The 21,251-nt window shown below is 64.3% G+C and overlaps 1 protein-coding gene and 1 non-coding gene across 4 annotated transcripts in view; both read right to left on the minus strand.

Moving 5' to 3' along the window:
* Positions 1-693: 693 nt before the first annotated feature.
* Positions 694-21,251, minus strand: part of LOC119106194 (neural-cadherin) — a 48,209-nt gene continuing 27,651 nt past the window's right edge. For 2 of the 3 annotated variants that reach the window (XM_037229800.1, XM_037229802.1), the window contains 25 exons: positions 21,016-21,154; positions 19,717-19,863; positions 19,130-19,321; positions 16,531-16,721; positions 14,818-15,007; positions 14,044-14,226; positions 13,396-13,585; positions 12,303-12,446; positions 11,691-11,806; positions 11,039-11,203; positions 9,652-9,789; positions 9,052-9,238; positions 8,433-8,666; positions 7,719-7,891; positions 7,135-7,272; positions 6,632-6,748; positions 6,027-6,188; positions 5,302-5,442; positions 4,562-4,730; positions 3,854-4,062; positions 3,265-3,483; positions 2,568-2,723; positions 2,030-2,194; positions 1,132-1,293; positions 694-822 (listed from right to left, as the gene is read on the minus strand). In XM_037229800.1, coding sequence (XP_037085695.1) covers positions 754-822; positions 1,132-1,293; positions 2,030-2,194; positions 2,568-2,723; positions 3,265-3,483; positions 3,854-4,062; positions 4,562-4,730; positions 5,302-5,442; positions 6,027-6,188; positions 6,632-6,748; positions 7,135-7,272; positions 7,719-7,891; positions 8,433-8,666; positions 9,052-9,238; positions 9,652-9,789; positions 11,039-11,203; positions 11,691-11,806; positions 12,303-12,446; positions 13,396-13,585; positions 14,044-14,226; positions 14,818-15,007; positions 16,531-16,721; positions 19,130-19,321; positions 19,717-19,863; positions 21,016-21,154 — 4,096 coding nt within the window. In that variant the 3' untranslated portion in view covers positions 694-753. Of the gene's footprint in view, positions 823-1,131; positions 1,294-2,029; positions 2,195-2,567; positions 2,724-3,264; positions 3,484-3,853; positions 4,063-4,561; positions 4,731-5,301; positions 5,443-6,026; positions 6,189-6,631; positions 6,749-7,134; positions 7,273-7,718; positions 7,892-8,432; positions 8,667-9,051; positions 9,239-9,651; positions 9,790-11,038; positions 11,204-11,690; positions 11,807-12,302; positions 12,447-13,395; positions 13,586-14,043; positions 14,227-14,817; positions 15,008-16,251; positions 16,443-16,530; positions 16,722-19,129; positions 19,322-19,716; positions 19,864-21,015; positions 21,155-21,251 lie in introns of all 3 variants that reach the window. The other variant, XM_037229801.1, reaches the window with a different exon arrangement.
* Positions 6,491-6,572, minus strand: TRNAS-CGA (transfer RNA serine (anticodon CGA)). The gene has a single exon. It is a non-coding gene; the product is annotated as a tRNA-Ser (tRNA).

The following is a 21,251-nucleotide window of genomic DNA, read 5'->3' on the forward strand; positions in this document are numbered from 1 at the left end:
ATGGGTCAGGTCAGATCAAGTCACCGCTCAAAATTGGTCTTCCAGTAGCCTACAAGTAAGATGCTTTTTCACGAGGCGCTCCTGGCCAAGTTTATTTTATCAGGTGCAGCTGTGGAGCAAAAGCATTCCAGACACAAAAGTGCCATATTAGGTTCACCTTAAGGTCATCTGGGTTCAGCTTAGTTCAGATTCATAACTATCCAACCGAATAAAAGATTAAAGTACTAACCGGGTCTATGTGACCAGTACAATGTTTTTTCTGTGATCAGAAATAGTGTATTGCACATCTACATGTACTCAACATCGCATAGCTGTTATCTTCAGTGTACATAGTTTCTTCGATGCTTTGCAAGGTATTTGTAGCAGGCGGAGAACAGGTACGTTGGTACCTGAAATTATGCGTCATCGGCTTCACAAGCGCGATAAGGAGGCGGTTGCACGTATTGAACTCGTTCATTTAGTCTCTCTGCCACTGGAAAGAGAAGTCATTGACCTGGGACGACCTCATATTACCTTGCATGTCTTTTCGTGACCTATTGTGGCCTCATCTTGCATAAGAATGACATGACATGTTTTCAGTTCAATATTCGAATTCTGCGTCCTAAATCACCAAATAAAACGGCCCATTCTGTGCACAGCATGTATTTTGCAGAGGGTACGCGCCTGGCACGTACACTCGGGCACCACCTGCGCGACACGCCGGCTCCGGTCAGCACGGCCGGCCGGGGGCCGTGGCAGCAGGCACAGGGCCAGTCACAAGAACGCTGGCACGACGGCGCACCGTCGCACATCGCACGGCGTCTGACTGCAGCTGCACGTGGTCTGGAGGGGCACCAACGTCTGCTCAGCGGACCACCGCAGCCGCGGAACATACCGCCCGCAAATAACCGCATTCGAGGCATCGCATTCGCACAAGCTAGAATCACACCACGCATCCCAACAGCACGCTGAGGTGAATCGAGGATTTGGCGAAGGTGCAAGGGTTAGGATGTAAAAGAATGCGTCACATCGTCGACCTAAACAGCTACAACGGAGTAAACACGTGGGTTTTTCAGGAGTGGAGGAACAGCTTGGAAATCCGAGTTGAAGGAGTTAGTTCAGCCCACGCAGCTCCTCGCTCCGCGGACTGACCTCCGTGCGCACGCCGACCATCGACGTCTTGTTGGCGTTGATCAGGTACGGTACGCTGGAGATGACGAGGTTGTTGGTGCAGCTTCCCTCACAGTTGACGTTCTCGTAGAGGCACTCATCGATCCCAATCATGGTGATGTTGATGCCCACCTCCTCCTCCACCTGAGGCAGGAGCGGCCACTCAGAGAACGCCGACCAGCGGAGCGGCCGCACCACGGCTGAGCCGCGACAGGACGGCCGGGGTCGTCACGCGGCGCCCACGCCGTCCCCCCTGGTCGGCGCGGCGCTCACGCCGTCACCCCTGATCGGCGCGGCGCTCACGCCGTCACCCCTGGTCGGTGCGGCGCTCACGCCGTCACCCCTGATCGGCGCGGCGCTCACGCCGTCACCCCTGGTCGGCGCGGCGCTCACGCCGTCACCCCTGGTCGGCGTGGCGCTCACGCCGTCACCCCTGATCGGCGCGGCGCTCACGCCGTCACCCCCGGTTGGCGCGGCGCTCACGCCGTCCCCCTGGTCGACGCGGCGCTCACGCCGTCACCCCTGATCGGCGCGGCGCTCACGCCGTCACCCCTGGTCGGCGCGACGCTCCGCCAGCTGATCCTCGCCACAGATCGCCGTCCGAGGCAGCACCCACACCACCGGTGACGACCTGGGCGACGGCGCCGGCCCCACCTCCTGCCCGTGGCCGACCGGCGCGTTCCCCGGAGCCCACCTTCTGCCCATGGCCGATCGGCGCGTCCCCCGGAGCCCACCTTCTGCCGGACGGCGCCGGCCCCACCTTCTGCCCTTGGCCGGTCGGCGAGTCCCCCGGAGCCCATCTTCTGCCCGTGGCCGATCGGCGCGTCCCCCGTAGCCCACCTTCTGCCCGTGGCCGGTCGGCGCGTCCCCCGGAGCCCACCTTCTGCCGGTTGGTGAACAGTATGCCGTCGAGCATGACCGCCTTGTAGTAGGGCGAGCCGTGCGCCGAGTAGCGGACGTCGATGATGGGCGGGCGCTCCCGCTTCAGCTGCACCGAGAACACGTCCACGTTCTCCACCGCCGTGCCCACCAGACCGGCCACCACCTGACGGGGAGGCGGGGCCAGGTCAGGCCAGGTCAGGTCAGGTCGGGCAGTCGGACAGCACACCGGCCACCCCAGGTGACGCCGGCGGTCGTCAGGCCGCGTCACCAGCTCATATACCGTTTCAGTTCAGTTCAGGCTTCGTACAACCCGGTCAAAGGATGCTCGCGAGTATGAGATACAGCTCAAAACACCGAAACCGTCGACGTACCACTGGCAGCAAGCCCGCGCGCGGGTGATAGGCAGACAGAGCGCTGAATGGCGCCAAAGGAGCTGGCGAGCTCAGGATGACGTCATACTAGCGCAACTCCCGCCACGACAAAGCCGGTCGGTGCCCATCCAGCGCCCGACCCGCGCGGCGCCGCGCCTGTCCCACCTCTCTGAACATCTCCAGGCGGCTCTTCTTGACGGTGCCCGTCTGTTCGTCCAATATGCGGATGAAGTCCTCGTCGGAGAGGCCGGCGATGCGCACCGAGCCCGAGTTCAGCACGGCCTCCTCCGGCAGGTTCTGCACCACCACCGTCACGTTCGCCTGCGGACAGCAGCGCGCGCCGAGCGGCTGTCAGCGCGCGGCGGCCGCCTGCCGCCGCTGCCGGCCGCCCCCTCTCCCTTTAGAGGCCAGAGCGGCAGCACCGGCTGTCAGCGCGCTGGAACGGGCTGAGGCCCGGCGCCGCAGCTGGCTCCCTCAGCCGGCCAGGCCCACTGACGGCCGCCACCGCCGATTGGCGCCAGGCCACAGGCCCGAGCAGACTCGGCACGCTCCGCGTCAGCGCTCGGGTAAGGTCGCGCTTCGAAGGCGGCGCCGGGTTCGGCAACTTAACCAAATTCGCGATGAGCTCCACGTACCGACCCAGGTCATCCCATTGGGCAGTGCTGTCAGCCACTGTACTCCCTTAACAATCTACGATTTTCGTGGTCTGGTCTGATCAGCACAATTTGTGTCTCTTACACACTGACAGGCATAGTGGGCCATGCGGATGATAAGCCCCTCCCTCGTTCGCATCTCAGCCAATAAGGCGCACGCACACACCACACACGCCCACACGCCGGCCCTCGCCGGGCGGCCGACTCACGTCAATGTCACGCTGCGTGTGCTTGCGGTCGAACACGTGGAAGCGCAGGAAGTAGCGTCCCTCGAGTGTGCCGCGCAGCATGGTGATCATGCCCGTCTCCTCGTCCAGCCGGAACGAGCGGTGCTCTTCACCGGCCCAGAAGAACGTCTTGTCGGGCAGGTCCCAGTCGTCCTTGTCGGTCACGTGCACCCGGCCGACGGCCACGTCCGGGTTCATGCCCTGCGGCGGCCGCCGGGTCAGAGGGCGGACGGAGGTCGGGGACGGGCGAGACGCGACGCGCCGCGGGCGTCCGAGGGCGGCGCGGAGAGGGACGGCCCGTCTCTCCTTCGTCAGGGGAGCGGCGAGGGCATCGACACACCCTGACACCCACGAAGCTGCCGGGCTCACGTTGCAACAACACGTTGTAGCACGTTGTAACACGTTGTAACAAGTTTGCCCTGCCACCGACACTGCTTGGCCGTTAGCAATCGTGATGCGGTCATGACTCCCAGTGTGCCAGACATGGCCTCTCGCTGCACTACAACCGCGTCTAGCGACGCGTCAGCGGCGACACCGGCGTGCAGCGCGAGCCCACCGGCTACCAACTCACCTTATAGTTATAGACGAACACCTCCTTGCTGCCGGGGTACATCTTGTTGTCGTTGACGTCCCCGATGATGACGGTGAGGGTTGAGGTGCCGGACAGCGGCGGCGCGCCGGCGTCTCTGATCACGATCGGCACGTGGTACTCCTCGCGCTCCTCGCGGTCGAAGGACTTGAGCGAGCGCACTACGGCCATGCCGTCGCCGTTGTTGCCCGCTGCGGGAGAGAGGCGGCGACTGTCAGTCGGTCGAGCTCCGGCCGTCTTGCCGAGCCCCGCTGCACACGGGTCCGGTCCGTCTCGCCGAGCCCCGCTGCACACGGGTCCGGTCCGTCTCGCCGAGCCCCGCTGCACACGGGCACGGCCCGTCTTGCCCAGTCCCGCTGCACACGGACCCGGTCCGTCTCGCCGCGTCCGGCCGCGCCCGGGCGGCAGCGAACCGCACAGGAGCGCGGTTGGAGCCGGGACTGAAACATGCCGCTCAACCTGCAGAGAATACGGCGGGCGCCGGCGGGTGATGCGCTTAATGAATACCAGGCCCACTTACCTCCTTCGAGGAAAACCAGCGTCCCGAAACACGGCGCCATGCGTCTCACGCTGGTACACTGGACCGCGTTTCAAAGCTAAGGCCGCGGACTCACTGGAGCCGCGTTTCAAGCCGGACCTGGAGGACTGACTCGAGTCGAGGGGCTGACTCGAGTCCGGGGGCCGACTCACTGGGGTCGTGCTCGACGCGGAAGCCGGAGCGAATGATGTCGTCGGCGCGCGGGTCCATCTTGAACGTAAACGGCGGCCCGTTGCGACTGCTGCGGTCGTCGGCGTCGGCCGCCATGATTTCGGCCACCTCCCGCGGCGCCACGTTCTCCATCAGCACGGGCCGGTAGTCCTGCCGGTCACACGCGGTCACACGGGGTCCCACGCGGTCCCACGGGGTCCCACGGGGTCCCACGCGGTCCCACGGGGTCCCACGCGGTCACACGGGGTCACACACGGTCACACGGGTCAGCGTCGGGTCACGCCGCCGCCGCCGGCCGGCTCGGATGAGCTGCGCTGGCCGTCAGGTCACAATACTGCCTTAGTGTTCACACAGAACCATGCCTCTGCCACGGAGGGAAAAGGCCACATTCCAGGGAAATTGTGATGACAGTAGAATACTATTAAAGCAATCAGTAAACAACACATTCTGGTTTTGGCTATGCCGTTGCCCACTCAAACCAAGACGCCGACAGGAGCCCTTTGGGCGGTGCATGCCTACCAGCGCTTCCGAAACCGCAGAACATTCAGCATGAACAACACACCCAGGTAAGTACCAATCAAGGATAACAGAACGAATCCTCCTCTCCCGGGGCTCCACCATCGGCAAGCCAACCGAACAGGAACAATGCCTCGGGGACTTCTGCCCGCGTGCCGCTCCACCCCACCCCCGACCGTCGCGTGGCTTCCGCCGGCGGGCTTACGTCCAGGAAGGTGGGCGCGTTATCATTGACGTCGTCCACTATGACGGTGAGTGTGGCGGTGGCTGTCTTGGGCGGCGCGCCGTCGTCGATGGCCAGGATCTTGACATGGTGCCGCGGCACCTCCTCGCGGTCCAGGCCACGCTGCAACGGCGGCGCGGCGGTCAGCGACGCCGCGCGGCTGGCGCCGTGGCGGGGAACTCAGGGCGCGCGGACGCGCGCTGGTGGGCAGTTATGGGACAATGCGCAGTGCAAAGGTTCTCAGAGGACAGTCCGTAATGCAAAGGTTCTCAGAGGACAGTCCGTAGTGCAAAGGTTCTCAAAGGATAGTCCGTAGTGCGAAGGTTCTCAGAGGACAGTCCGTAGTGCAAAGGTTCTCAGAGGACAGTCCGTAGTGCAAAGGTTCTCAGAGGACAGTCCGTAGTGCAAAGGTTCTCAGATGACAGTCCGTTGTGCAAAGGTTCTCAGAGGACAGTCCGTTGTGCAAAGGTTCTCAGAGGACAGTCCGTAGTGCAAAGGTTCTCAGACGCAAAGCGACGGCACAGTGGCTACTAATACGCCCTATGAGATGATTCGCAGCGATTGGTGCACAAAGGACCTTTCAGATGGCGACTCCACGAGCCAGGCTATTTGTCCGCCTCAGCAGCATCCGGGACACAAACAAACCGGCGGCGGCGCGACCGCCGGTCACGCCACACCACCAGTCCGCGGCCGCCGAGGCGGCTCACCTGGATGGAGACGGTGCCGGCGCCGTTGATGGTGAACTGGCGCTTGCGGTCCGACTCGCGGTCGATGGCGTACGACACCTTGCTGCGGCCGCCCTGGTCGGGGTCCGTGGCGTGGAACGTCTCCAAGCTCGTGCCAACGGTGGTGTCCTCCTTGACGTGCACCTGCGTGGGGGTGGGGGTGGGGGGAACGTCAGTCGATAATGCACGGACGGCAGCGAGAGTACCGAACAAGCCGACAGAACGCAAATGGAACAGCGGGGGGGGGGGGGACACCAAGTCAGTGGGGTGATCAGCAGATTCACGAAGAGGGCTCAAGGGACGCGTGAGTATTAAAAAGAAAGGAACGCGTAAGCATTAAACAGAGTGGGATGCGTTGAGAAGCCCACTGTGTTCTGTGGATGTGCGCTAACAAACTCGTCTGAACAACTGGAAAAAGCTCCGAAGTGACGGAGGACATAAAGTTTCGCAGCCGACAGGATTCGAACCTGTGCGGGGAGACCCCATTGGATTTCGAGTCCAACGCCTTAACCACTCGGCCACGACTGCCGCCGGGCCTCAACCTGCCAGAAGTCGTCACGCCCTGAAGAAGGCCGCCTTCCGCCTACCTCAATGTTGGGCCGGTCGAAGATGGGCCGGTTGTCATTGATGTCGCGCAGTTTGACGTGCACGGTCGCGCGCGCCACGTGGTTGGCGTCGCCCTGGTCCTCGCCCTTGTCGTTCACCTGGCGCATCGGGCGCTGTGTCAGACCCACCCCGCTTCTCATCGGCCGGCTGAGTGTTTTTAGGGGACTGCCCATGCCATTCGGCACTTGGTGCTGAGAAGACGACTGCTGCTCCAGCCCTTCTGACACCCTCTTATTGCTTACCTGATCCCACCTCCCGGCACAGATGCTGGGCGGTTCTCTGACGACCGACCAAATCAGGTTCACACACACAGCCTTGAGCGGAAAACGCGGCACGAAACCGACCGCAGGTGACCAGCCCCGTCGACCACAGGTGACCAGCCCCGTCGCCACGCCACCACCCAAAACTCAACCGGCGTCCCGCCACCGGTCACAGGGCACTGCAAGGAGCAGCGCCCGACGGCCGGGCCGGAGCCCCATCGCACCTGGATCTCGAAGGTAAAGCCCCTGCGGTCGTTGTCATTCTCGTAGTCGAGCGGCTGCACGATCTTGAGGGAGCCCGTGTCGTCGCTGTTGCGGACCATGGTGAACTTGTCGGCACCGTAGCCGGTCTTCTCCAGAACCTGGCGGGCGGATGCCGACAGGTCAGGGCCCGGCCGGCCCTACGCCGACGTCAGGGTTCACGGGCTCTCCCAAGCCCGCCACTGGCGCCGGTATGGCACCAGAGAGGGCCCCCGACGAGACTGGGCGCCCTCTCCGACACCCAGATGTATTCAGAGATGGCTGAACATTGTAATCGTTGCAGCGGGCTGCAGGCTGGTAATGTCGCGGTTGTTCACACGCACGACGGCTCGCCCGGTGCACTACCCGTAGTGTATTCACCCGCCAACGTAAAGTATCCCACAAACCAGTAGTGCTCACCCGCTATCCACTACGGCTCAGCCCCATCCAGTGGTGTATTCTCTACGCTGCCCGCAGCCACGAAGTACGGCCTAGCGTTAACGTAGCGTATCCCCCACAGCCCAGACCCCCACCACGCGCGGTGCACCGGCACGGCGTTGGCGCTCACCCGGTAGTGGAACTTGTTGGTCTCGTCCTCGTCCAGCACGGTCACGGTGAGGATGGCCTTGTCCGGCAGGTCGTCGCCGTCCGTCTCGTCGACGGTCGTGTTCCAGACCGACTTGCTGAACCGCGGCGGCATGTCGTTGATGTCACGCACGTGGATCACCGCCGTGCCCGTGCCTACGGGAGCAGGTCAAGGTCAGCCGACGATTCGCGACGGCCGGCCGCCCACGCAAGCGGCTGTTGGCAGTGCCGAGCTGCGGTGGGCTCGGGCTCGCGCTGGGCCTCTCCGCCGACGGCCGGCCGCTTGCGTAGCAGCGACCGTCGGCAGCGCCGAGCCGCAGGGGCTCGGGCTCACGCCGGTCCTCTCCGCCGACGGTCGGCCGCTTGCGTAGCAGCGACCGTCGGCTGCGCAGAGTCGCAGGGGCTTGGGCTCGCGCTGGCCCACTCCGCAGACGGCCATCCGTGCAGAATGACACAGCAGCGACCCGCGACCCAAGGTCCACACGGTCCGCGACCAATCGACCACACGGTCGATTGGTGAGCGCATAACCTCTTAAATCCCCCGCGCCAAACATTCCTGTAAACAGATCAACTTCCGGCGCGCGCCGCTCCCCGCGGCCTCCTTCGCCTTCCCCACGCACTTATCCCTCCACTCCGCGGCCCCCGGACCTGCTCGCGCCGCGGCCGCCGCGCTCCGCAGGCCAGCGGGCGCACTCACCCTTGAGGCCGCCTCCGTCCATGGCCACCACCTGGATGCTGTACTCTGGCGTCTTCTCGCGGTCCAGACAGCACACGTTGGTCCGAATCACGCCCGTGTCCGGCTCGATGGCGAAGATCGGCTTGCCGAACGACTCGTCCACCACGTTCTTCTCGATGCTGTAGGCTAGCTTGGCGTTGCTGCCCTCCTCCGGATCGTCGTAGTCCTCGGCCGTCATGGTCATCACCATCATCTCTGTCGGTGACACGGAGGCGGTGCGGTTTGGAGACGCTCTCCGACACCCGGACGGTGGGCGGGGAGGGTTCGAACCCCCCCCCCCCCCTCCCATGGTCACGTCATGACCCCGACTCCTCGCAGGCAGACGAGCCTCCTCCGGCACCTGTTTCCTCACATACAGTCCCCGACTATTGCCGGCCCACGAATCATCGCAGTGTCCGTCGCTCTTTTCCACCACGAGCTGAACCACTCCACTGAATCCGCTCCCCGACATGAAGCCACTATCAACGCAAATCCTGCACCGCACCCAGTCTCGCCGCTCCCGCGTCCTCCCGCTCCTGCCTCCCGCCAGTCCCGCCGCCCCTCCCGTTCCTCCCTCCCGGCGCCCGTCGCACGTGCCGACCTTTGGTGCCGTTCTCGGTCACGTTGCCGCGGTAGATGCCCTTGGGGAAGATGGGCGCGTTGTCGTTGATGTCCTTGAGGTTGACCTGGACCTCGGCGTACCCCACCAGCCCGTCACCGCCCTCGTCCTGGGCGAACACGGTGAAGCGCCACTTGGGCCGGCCGTTGGGCATGTCCCGGTCCAGCGGCTGCGGACGCAGATCAGGTCAGGTCAGGTCAGGTCACAGAGACGCAGCGAAGGCGGGAACGGTCAAAAGCTAACCGCGCGAACAACGTAAAACGGGAGGGGGGAAGGGGGGCTTGAAAACTTTCGGAGCTTTGGAACGAGCGGAATACTTTGGCTATTTGGCGCACCGGTGACGCAAGACCAGTGCTTGGTGAAAACAGCAAATAACCCGGTGACCAAACACAACAGCACCGCGTGAGGTCGCGGCAGCCTAGATAACTGCGACGGAACGATGGAACCATACGAACAACAGCGAGCGCCAGGGGACACCATCCCCGTCTCGGTCACGTGACCGGGCCTATCCAGGCGCGCCCTCGGCCGACCATCGCGCTCGAGGTCAGCACCTCGGCGCGGTCCCCAGCCCCGCCCGCTCACCTTCGTGACGAATATCTCGCCGGACGTCTTGTTGACGGTGAACATGGAGTTGCGCGGGTGGTGCTGGTCAATGCCCTGGCCCGTCAGGAAGTAGACGATGTCGGCAGGCCGCTCCACGTCCTTGTCCTTCGCCGTCACCTGCACGAGCGGGGGGGGGAGGGTACCGTCAGCCGAACCGCGCAGGGAGGGGCGGGCACACGCACACGTACACACACACACACGCACACGCACACGCACACGCAAACACACGCACACGCACACGCACACACATTGCCGCTGCCGGCCGGCTGAGATCGCACACAAACAAGCGCCCGGTCCGACCGTCACCGTTACGTGCGTCAGCGGGTCTGATCACCGGACCTTCAACGGTGAAGCTCCCATTTGCCCTGACCCTCAGCGCGGGACCGCGCCGCGCGCAGCACACGCCCCGCGCGAGGTCGCGGCGACCCCTCTCGAGCCTCCGTCCGCCGCGTCTGATCCTAACGGCGACTGACCGCCCCGTCCTCCACCGCGTCTGATCCCCACGGCGACTGACCGCCCCGTCCTCCACCGCGTCTGATCCCCACGGCGACTGACCGCCCCGTCCTCCACCGCGTCTGATCCCCACGGCGACTGACCGCCCCGTCCTCCACCGCGTCTGATCCCCACGGCGACTGACCGCCCCGTCCTACGAGCGTCTGACCGCCACGGCGACTGACCGCCCCGTCCTCCACCGCGTCTGATCCCCACGGCGACTGACCGCCCCGTCCTACGAGCGTCTGACCGCCACGGCGACTGACCGCCCCGTCCTCCACCGCGTCTGATCCCCACGGCGACTGACCGCCCCGTCCTCCACCGCGTATGATCCCCACGGCGACTGACCGCCCGGTCCTCCGAGCGTCTGACCCCCGCGGCGACTGACCGCCTCGTCCTCCACCGCGTCTGATCCCCACGGCGACTGACCGCCCCGTCCTACGAGCGTCTGACCCCCGCGGCGACTGACCGCCCCGTCCTCCACCGCGTCTGATCCCCACGGCGATTGACCGCCCGGTCCTCCGAGCGTCTGACCCCCGCGGCGACTGACCGCCCGGTCCTCCGAGCGTCTGACCCCCGCGGCGACTGACCGCCCCGTCCTCCGAGCGTCTGATCCCCGCGGCGACTGACCGCCCGGTCCTCCGAGCGTCTGACCCCCGCGGCGACTGACCGCCCTGTCCTCCGAGCGTCTGACCCCCACGGCGACTGACCGCCCCGTCCTCCGAGCGTCTGACCCCCGCGGCGACTGACCGCCCCGTCCTCCACCGCGTCTGATCCCCACGGCGACTAACCGCCCCGTCCTCCACCGCGTCTGACCGCCACGGCGACTGACCGCCCCGTCCCCGCGCGTCTGACGCCGGTGGCGCCGCCTCACCTGCAGGATGAGCTTGGGCAGGCCGCGGTCGTCCTCCTCGGTGATCTGCGCCTGATACACGGGCTTGTCGAACTGCGGCGGGTTGTCGTTCACGTCCCGCACGTGGATCACCACGTCCGTGAAGTTCTCGTTCAGGTTGTCGGACGCCACCAGCCGTAGCTCGTACTGCGGGCGGGGCGGAAGGCGCGTCAGACGCTCTGTTCACTGCCGATGCGGCGCTGGCAGGCGCGCCTTGGCAGGCGAACTATGTAGGGGGAGTCGTCCACGCGGGTCGAGCACGTAGTGGTTCTCATCCGCCACCAGCAAGGAAACAAGACAGGTGGGTGAGAATGCTCTGCGGCAGCCGGCTGTTTGACAAACAACGAGACAATAAGTCGCAGTTTGCTGGAGTTCGCTTACGTATTAGCCAAGAAAGCATAGCGCCATACGCTCGCATGAAGCAGGCTGACTGCCGACGCCGTGCGTAGATCCCACAAGAGAACAGTCGGATCGCAACGTAACCGTGAGAAGTCACCGGCACAACGCCTGGCTCTCCAAGCGACTGCATGCCGCACTCTCCAGCCGCCGGCGCCGCGCGGAGCCTCCCCGCCCCTGCCCGGGCGGGGCCGGGCGGGGCCGTGAGCGACCCGAGGCGCCGTTCCGCGCGCCTCACCCGGTTCCTGGTCTCGTAGTCGAGCGGGCCGGCCACGAAGATGGCGCCGGTGCTGTTCTTGACGCCGAACGCCCCGCCCACGTTGCCCCGCGTCAGCTCGTACCGGATCCGCGAGGCTGCGGCACGGGCGCGCGAGTTAACGCTGCCGCACGGGTGCAGCACACACCAGGCTCGAGCCGACAGCGGCCGGTCGCGCGGCGTCCAGGGGGTGTGCTGGGCGGGCGAGGGATGGCTTGTTTGGGTCAACAGTTGGTGTCGACGACTCGCAAGTCGTCAGAAAAGCAAACATTTGAGGCTTAATCACTGCAAAAGATGCTCCAGTTGTAGCACTTGCTATTGTGGTGAAACTCAGTGGGAGCGGGCGGGGGGGGGGGGGGGGGGGGGCGGGGGACGGGAGCGCTACCTCACTGCCGACTTCATTTCATTCATTGACGTCACGAGCCACATCTGAGCTGACATTTTTCCTCCATCCTGCCAGCACAGAGCGGCGAGTGGAGGACTGTATCTCCTAGCTGGAGCAAGACGAAGCCGACAGCCGGGATCTGCCGACGCTGGGAGGGCGCGCCGCGGCCGGCTCGCCTGCCGCGTGCCAGAGCAGCGCGCCCCACTCACACTCGTCTATGTCCTTGGCGACGACGGTGAGCACGATGTGCTGGATGTCCTCGTTCTCGTCCACCTCGGCCTCGTACAGCCGCTTGTCGAAGTACGGCGGGTTGTCGTTCTTGTCCGAGATGCCGATCCGAATGAACTTGGTCACTGCGGGGCGACGGGTCAGCACAGTCAGCTCAGCAGGGTTCAGCCAGGTCAGCACAGTGGGATCAGCCTAGTCAGCTCGGTAGGACGCCGCCGGGTCAGCACAGTCGGCACAGTCAGCTCGGCAGGGCTCAGACGGGTCAGCATAGTGGGCTCGGCTGAGTCAGCTCGGTAGAATGCTGCCGGTCAGCAAAGTAAGCGCAGTCGGCACAGTCAGCTCAGCAGGGCTCAGACGGGTCAGCGCAGTGGGCTCAACCTAGTCAGCTCGGTAGAACGCTGCCCGGTCAGCAAAGTCAGCACAGCAGGGTTCAGACGGGTCAGCACAGTGGGCTCAGCCTAGTCAGCTCGGTAGAACGCTGCCGGGTCAGTACAGTCAGCACAGTTAGCTCAGCAGGGTTCAGCCGGGTCAGCACAGCGGGGCTCGCGCCGCGTTGGCCGGGTCTGTTCTGTGGCACACTGGAACAGCTCCACAGTCCGGACACGTCACAAGTGGTGCTTCGGGAGATGGGCACGGACACGTTACGCCCACAGGCACAGGCCACTGACACATCCCGCTAATCGTGAACACATCCTGCCACACAGCCGCCACCTGACCTCACTGTGGAGACGACCTCTCGCGCCCCCAGCTCCCGCCGGGCAACCGGACTAACACCGACCTCAAACACAACCACCCTGTCAGCTACCACTCGTCAGCTGCCACGACACGTGGGGACAGCCAGCCCCGCCGTAGGCAGCCGCACACACAGTGTGCTAGCGTGCCAGTACGGAGCCCAGTCCCGACCCGCTGCGCACGGCCGCCGCGCCCCACCGACTGACCTGTGTTCTGGCCTGCGCCGGCTGACCGACTGACCTGTGTTCTGACCTGCGCCGACTGACCGACTGACCTGTGTTCTGACCTGCGCCGACTGACCGACTGACCTGTGTTCTGACCTGCGCCGAGTGACCGACTAACCTGTGTTAGGCTTGCCGTCCGAGTGGCGGCGCGAAGAGGGCGCGCCGTCGCGGGCCGCCACCTCCAGCGCGTACGCCTGCTTCTCCTCGCGGTCGAACGTCACCTTGGTGAACACCTCGCCCGTGTGCTCGTTGATCTCGAAGAAGTCCTTGCCCTCGTTGCGCGGCGAGTCAATGATGGCGTAGTAGACCTGCGCGCCGGACATCACCGGCGGAGGTCAGCGGGGCTCGGCGGGCGGGCGGCTCGCCTCGCGCCGAGCCATCGACACCGCTCGCTCGCCGCGGCACCTCACCAGGAGCCGTCGCCGGAGAACATCACCGCAGCGTCGAGAACATGAAGCGACAAGGATCGGCTCGCCGTGAGCCTTCCCGACGTGACCCTGACGTGGCCCTGCTGGCACTGACGTGGCCCTGCTGGCACTGACGTGGCCCTGCTGGCACTTCGCGCCATCGAGTTTGGCAATGCGTGGCCGACGATGAAACCGTCGCATGGTAATGGTAGGGACCCTCTCCTAGCTGAGATTACAGTAGCAGAGCCCCCACAGGCGTCAGATTATCAAAATGATTAGGTACGTCAAAGGCCAGTTGGTAAAGAGATGGTCACCACCCTCTCCCAGCAATAGCTGTCGTGGGCACGCCTTCTTCCCACCTGTTTGTTGGGGAACGTTCCGTCCTTGTCGATGGCGTTGACCTGGGTGACCTTGGTGCCGGCCGGCTCGCCCTCCAGCACCGTCTCCTGCTCGCGCTCCGTGAACAGCGGGATCTCGTCGTTCACGTCGTCCAGCACGATGTAGATGGTGGCCTCAGATGCCAGCTGCTGCGCTCCGTTGTTCTGCCGACGCACGGGCACGGTCAGGTCACGGCAGCGGCGACAGCCGGCACGGTCAGGTCACGGCAGCGGCGACAGCGGCACGGTCAGGTCACGGCAGCGGCGACAGCCGGCACGGTCAGGTCACGGCAGCGGCGACAGCAGCACGGTCAGGTCACGGCAGCGGCTATGGCCGGCCGCACCAGCCGCGCCGCGGCCACAGCTGGCTGGCGGCCGCTGAGACCATCACGGCGACCGTCGCCGATGACGAGTCACCGCGGGCAGCCGCCGCCGCCAACGACGACGACGTGGCGACTGATCCCCGGGAGACGACGGTCGCTCACGGCAAACTGGTCGGTCCAAAGCAATGGGTTGCCTTCCTCAAATGGACACAAGAAACGGACACGTGCTCGTCAACCCCAGCTCCAACAGAGCGCCAATGCCATGCCTTGAACGCCTGATCCCTGCCGGCCTATCCGACCAACCCTGGCCGTAGCGCCAGCCGCAAACCCGGGTCACGCCCGCGACCTTATCCCCCACCCACGTCATCCGGCTGCCATCCCGACCCAGCATTGCGGCGCCCCGTGCGGCGGCGCAGCCGCCCTGGCCGCTCACCTCCACGCGGATGGTGAGGTTGTACTCCTTGATGGTCTCGTAGTCGAGCGGCTGGTTGACCTGAATGTCAGCGAACGTCTCGCCGTTCATCGAGCGCTCCTGCAGGTAGAACGTGTCGTACTTGTTCGTCTGGGCCGTGCTGCCGCGGATCAGCTGGTAGAAGACGGTCGGGTTGTTGGCGATGCCGGAGCTGAGGGCGGCGCCGGCGGCAGAGTCAGCGGGGAGGAGCGGACGGCGCGGTCCCGCGCGCAGCACGCACCGTAAGCGACAGCGCAGCATGGTCATGAACGCGCCGCCTTGCGAACACGGCCGCGTTCTGCCGAAATGACTGGTCGAAACACACCACGCGGAGGAGAGAATACAGACAGCACGTACGTTCTTAGCTGCGCAGCCCGTGCGGGCGCATCGCACTCAAATCTGCCACTCTACAACAACGAACAGCAACACCAACACTTGGCAAAATGCACGTCACACCACCGGCAGGCAACAGAACACCAGGCGGGCAGGTGGGACGAGCAAGAGTCCGGCACGCAGGCGCGGTGCCGGTCGGGTCGCCCTCTGTTCATGCACTGATGCCGAGCTACACCATGCAGACGCGCCGTCAACAGGTGCACCTGTGAATCGGAGGCGTGCGCTCGCGGGGCGCGTCATATCAGAGGCGGGCGGGCCCATGCCGTGCCTGGGGCGGCGTGCTGCCGTGTCGTGAGGGCCGGCGCCGCGTCAGAGCGTGTACCGCGGACCGGGCGGCCTCGTCTCGGCCGCTCGGTCCCGCGAGAGCGTCTGAGACGGGTCGTGAGACCGGGTCCCTCGATCGCCGGACTCGACCGACCGCCCCGTCCGGATGCCGACACGAGCGACGACTGTCGATCGCGTCGGCGCGGGACAGACGGGCGGCTCGACCACCGGCGGAGTCGACACTAGGCTGCCGCCCCACCGGCCGACCGAGCGGCACGACGCACTGCAGCGGGCAGGCCACACCGAGAAAAACGCAGGGAAAAGCCGACCGAGTCTAGCTCCGACAACACGAGAGGACGAATAACGGGGGCAGTCACGGGACGGTCTCCGGGACTGGCGGGACCGGGAGCATTCCCAAAACGTTCACTGCGACATTGTACTCAAACAAGATATGCGCCAAATTGCACAAACAAAAATATCGCCGACATGAAAAAACACCGAACAAAGCCCGCCAACTCGCAGCAGCGTACCTTCAGACCGGGACCCAAACACACGAAACCGAAACTACCGCCAGGCCAATTTTGAGCACCGACAACACCGAGGGCGCGGGCACCGACCGAGCCGCGGTGTCCTCGCTCCTCCATCCCAGCGAGCAGCCGCAGTGGCCGGGGTGCACACGGTGACATGCGGCGCGGCGGCGCGTGCGTTAGTGCGCCGCTGCGGGGCATGCACGTGCCGGCGTCACTCGCTCAGCCCGACCTGGCCTTGACCAGCGCGACCCTCGAGCCGACCGGCTTGTCCTCGGGGATGAAGATGGGCCCGTAGACGATCTGGTCCCACTTGGGCGGGTTGTTGGCCCGGTCCACCACGTCGATCTGGACGTCGACGGTGCGCGAGAGCGGCGGGTAGCCGCGGTCCTCGGCCGTCGCCGTCAGCCGGTACGTCTCGCGCTGCCCGGACGACACGCACAGGGCGGCGGCGGCGCGTTAGTGGACGGGCGCGCCGCAGCCCGCCGCCGCCGGCACCCTCACCACCCACCTGGCGCTCACGGTGTACACCCGCTGGCCGGCCGTCACGTTCTCGGGCACGTGGATCGGTCCAAACACGTCCTCGGGCCAGACGGGCGCGTTGTTGGTGCGGTCGACCACGTCCAGCTGCACCTCGGCCTCGGACGCGAGCGGCGGGAAGCCGCGGTCGGTGGCCGTCACGCGCAGCCTGTGCTGACTCCGCTGCAGGCGGCCCGGCGTCAGTCCGCCGCGCATGCGCACACCGGCCGGCTCTCGCGCACACAGACACCGGCTGACGGACATGCGGCAGACACAGGCGGGGCGGGGGGGAGGGGGCGGCTGTCGGACCGAGGCGGGGTTGACCGGCCACGCCCCTTTTCAGGCCGAGCAGGTAGATTCCATTTGTGACGTAACGACTGTCGTGACGACGGTTGGGCTTTACACGGATTGGGCGTGCCGTAGAACGATCTTTTGTGCACCTAGCAGAAAGCGGTGGCATACTCATCCAAATCACTTTACATCCGTCTTTTCGCCAGGAGTTTCCGTTTTGAGCGCAATTTTGGCCTCAGCACGGGCTCTTTCCGAGTCAAGTAGGTGGAAGCAGTTGGTGAGGTTCTTCTGAATTTGAGGTTTCTGCTCGTTTAGGAAAACACCCAGCTGCTTTGATAAACCGGTCATAAAGTGACGGACAGCTGGAGGCATGTTCCAATGACAAAAGTTGGCCAGCGAGCAATCGTAAAAGGTCCCAGTAATTCCGGCTTCTCTGATGGCCCATTTGGAAAACAAGCTGAAAGTCGTTACGGTGCTCTGGCCCACTCGCCCCGCACTCGGACCGCCAGCGAGCCACCTAGGATCGGTCGGGCTGGTAACATTCTCAGGAGGGTGCTTACGTTGAAACAAGCAATGTTCAGCGCGGGGGGGGGGCGGTATGCAACGCTGGAATCTCCGCCCGTAGGGGCACCAGCTCATCGCAGGCCGAGTACAGCGAAAACTATACAGGAGCCTCAAGGCGCAATCGGAATGAAGGCGGGGCTTTCTTTATCTAAGTTGTAAGCCACGTGAAAGGAGCTTCAATGTGTTTAAAGTTCTTTGAAGAGCATCATCTACGCTAACCCATTCTGAAGTTGCATGGCGACCAATAAACCAGGTTTCAGAAATTCTCCGACGATCGCAACCCAGGGAGCGTCACTACATGGGAGATGGGATAGGTATCGCAAACGTGCCGAAGGGTGTGCACATACAGTGAGGAAATCATCTATGCTAGCAAAAAGAAGTGAAATAGCCGTCTACCAGTTCACATTTCTACATCGAGACATAGCGGAAAAGCCTAATGAGTACTACAAGCCAACATCTCCATACGCATCGACAGTGTACATGTATCCATCAAAGAAGTGATACCCGGCGTTAGTAACGAAACCACGAGCCCATGCCAAGCACTCCATGCATCAAGCCAAAGCGACCAAGCGGCGGTTCCTATACACGCGGCCGCTTCTGTGACGGCTGTGGCGCTGCTCCTGACGTCATGCGGAGCAGAGGTGGACGTGCGGCCGGGATCCGTGTGCGGTACCTACAGGGGGCGCCTCAGAGCCGCGGCACTCACGCAGCCCTGCCGCCGGCCGGGGGGAGCAGCGCCTCGCGTCAACCAACCAGCCAACCACCGACAGGCAGCCAACCAATCAACCAGCCAGTCCAGCTGACCGGCGCCCGGTCGGCCGATGCCGAGCGACCGAGCCAGGCGCAGGCAAGAGCGCGCGCCGCGCGACGATCGAGCGGCGCCGAAATGGGCGAAGCATGCCATGCCATGCCGGCCGCCAGGGCGGCGCCACGGGTCCCGCCGCGCCGGCGGCGGCGACGCGCCGCTCCGGGGCGGGCGGCGGCGACAACGACGGTTACGGCGTCCAGACGGGCGGCCACGCTCGGGGGCGGCCCACCCCCCGCCGCCACCGACGGCTCAGGTCACCCGAGTGGTGCCGGCTAGACAAGGCCGCGGCCGCCGTCTGAACGCTAGCGAGTGTCGGGCTTCAGCGGCCGCGGAGGGATGGACCGCCCCAGAGCCGTGCATTACTGGCTGTTACTGTCCCAGAACCGCGTATTAATGGCTGTTACCGTTCACAACACCAGACGCGCACGGACCAGAAATTGTGTCGTTAAACCCACGGCTGGTCCGGCGACCCGATTATCAAAGCCTTAGCGTGTACTACGCATTATGCATCGGACCAAATACACCAACCAGACATTGTGTTAACAGTACGCCTCAAACATGACATAGCACACATGCCACTGGAGATGGGAGGGACAATGGCTCTGCCCCAGAAAAGCCAACGGATAAGAGCAGGAAAGGAGTCCCAGACTTGATCAACGGGGACCGCGGAGGTGGAACTTGGAAACTACACCGACAACGGTGAGGTGTGAAAGCTGCCTCAACTTACAAGGCTTCCGTTTCTGGACACTGACAAGAACGAAGAGAGCGGAAAGAGGGAGGGACTCGGGCATAGTCAAACAAGAGCACGGACAGGTCAGCAGCGAGCTGGGAAGGAGCGTGGAAGGGGAAGCGGGGCCCATCCGGGCCGTGGTGACGCCTGGGCGCACCAGCGTCCGAGGCCCATCCCGCCGCCGTCCGCTTCACTTACGTCCAGCGGTTTCTGCAGGGTGATCCAGCCGCTGTCGGGCTGGATGGAGAAGTACTCGAGGTCGCTGGGGTTGTAGGGCGCCGTCAGGTTGTACACGATGACGCCGTTGTTGTCGGCGTCCTCGTCCGACGCCGACACGCGTAGGATGTTGAAGCCGATGTGCGTGTCCTGCTTGACGTTCTCCACGTATTTCTGTCGCGTGACACAGCGGCGTGCGTCAGCCTGACCCGACTCGGCCAGCGACCAGCGGCACTCGACACGGCTCGAGGCGACAGGCCGCCGGTGAGGTGCGTCACCTGGAGGTCACGTCGGCGGTGTTCATCGCCCAGCCCCCCCCCCCCTTTTGTTCATCACTCAGACCTACTCCCCCCTTGCCCATCACTCAGACCCCCCCCCCCCAAGAAAAACAGCATCCAACGACGGCAATATACATCTTTACTGCACGACTTTTGTTTAACCCACGAACCCAGTATCTGCCATGTAGACGGCAAATGATGGGTGCCGTGATGGCGTCTCCCTAATCACCCGTGACCATTTTCAGTGGAGTTATTCCGCTTAAGCGGCACCCATGCCCTCCGGCGTCGCACCTGTCGATCGAACAGTGGCGGGTTGTCGTTGACGTCTAGGATCTCGACCGTGAAGCTGCAGACGCCCTCCAGCGATGGCTTGCCCTTGTCCATCGCCTTCACCGTCACGGAGACGAACTTGCCGTCGTCGCCCTCGCGGTCAAACACCTGCGGGTGTGGACGCCGCGTCACTTCGGGTCAGGTAAGGTAAGCAGGTCAGGTCAGCTCAGGCCACGGCAGGGCAGGGCGAGGCAGGGCGGGGCAGGGCGGGGCAGGACGGGGCAGGACGGGGCAGGACGGGGCAGCAGTTAGCGCGGGTCCGTGGAGAGGCGATGTTATTCCGACAAACGGCGCCATGTTTCAAACCAAATGAGCCTCAGGCCCGTATCTTCTCCCATGGTAACAATTTGGCGCGCGTCGGATGCTACAGTCATGAATACTGGTGTCAAGGAGCGCTTGCACAGAAACGCGTCCCTTAAATACAGGCATCAATCCCGGCCGCGAGGCGCGGCACGGGGCCACGGACCGCGCGCAGTGCGGACCGACGCCGCCTCCACCGACGCGCCATTGCTGACCGGCAGCCGGTAGCTGGCCGGTGACCGGCACCCAACGCTCAGCGTTCGCAGTCTGTCGCTCCTCCCCTCGCTCAGGATCGACCAATCCGGATGGAGCCGGACGGTCGAGAAAGCAGCGCCTGGCCGCCTCGGGCTCGGCAAATCGGGTGGGCAGGTCGAAACGCCGCTTCGAGGTCAAGGGGCAACGGATGGGGAGCCGACGAAATGCTGTCAGTGCGGAGGCCGCCGAGGAGCCATACATCCGGTAGCATAAGTGCACATTGACATCCCCGACACCCAGCGGGACGAATTTTGGAGTGCTGCCGGGCTGCGGCAAGATCCCCGGGCAAGGTCCGCCGCCGGCACCGACGATGCGGCCAGTCAGTCTGACCGACGCCGGCCGTCGGCGACGACGGCGCGACTGACGGCGAGTTGGGGCCGCGTCGGCCGGCTGTCGTCGCGCTGATTGGTCGACGGCTGCCGCCGACAGCGGCCGGCTGCCGGCCGCGCATCGAGCGGCGCGTTCAAATCCAGGCGATTTATCGGTTCCAGACGCCCGGAGTCAGCAGTTCTCACCATACGTCCCAGCCATCCACTCCGCTTTCGGGAGCGATAAAATGTTCCTCAAAAACGATTTTTTTCACCGTGTGGCTTAGCCTAGTCCATTGAACAAATCCGAATACTAACACAACACCAACACCCTTCGTCTGCCGCCTTCCCATACGTCCATTGCCAGCCCCCGCCCGCAGCACGTCAGCCGTCCCACCTTGTTGGTGTAGATCTTGCCGGTGTCGTCGTCGACGGTGAACTTGGTGCCCTTCTGGTTGGGCTGCTGCACGATGCTGTACTTGACCTGGCCGTTGATACCCTTGTCGGCGTCGGTGGCTTTCACTTCCAGCACGAACCTGGCACGGAGGGTCTCGCATAAGGGCCAAGTCTCGCGGGTTCGAACCGACAGTTTGCGTGCGAGGCAGCGGTCGCGGAAGCCCTCTCCGGGGCGCG

The sequence above is a fragment of the Pollicipes pollicipes genome, unplaced genomic scaffold, assembly GCF_011947565.3.
Source record: "Pollicipes pollicipes isolate AB1234 unplaced genomic scaffold, Ppol_2.1 Scaffold_6138;HRSCAF=7277_pilon_pilon_pilon, whole genome shotgun sequence".
Lineage (NCBI taxonomy): Eukaryota > Metazoa > Arthropoda > Thecostraca > Pollicipedomorpha > Pollicipedidae > Pollicipes > Pollicipes pollicipes.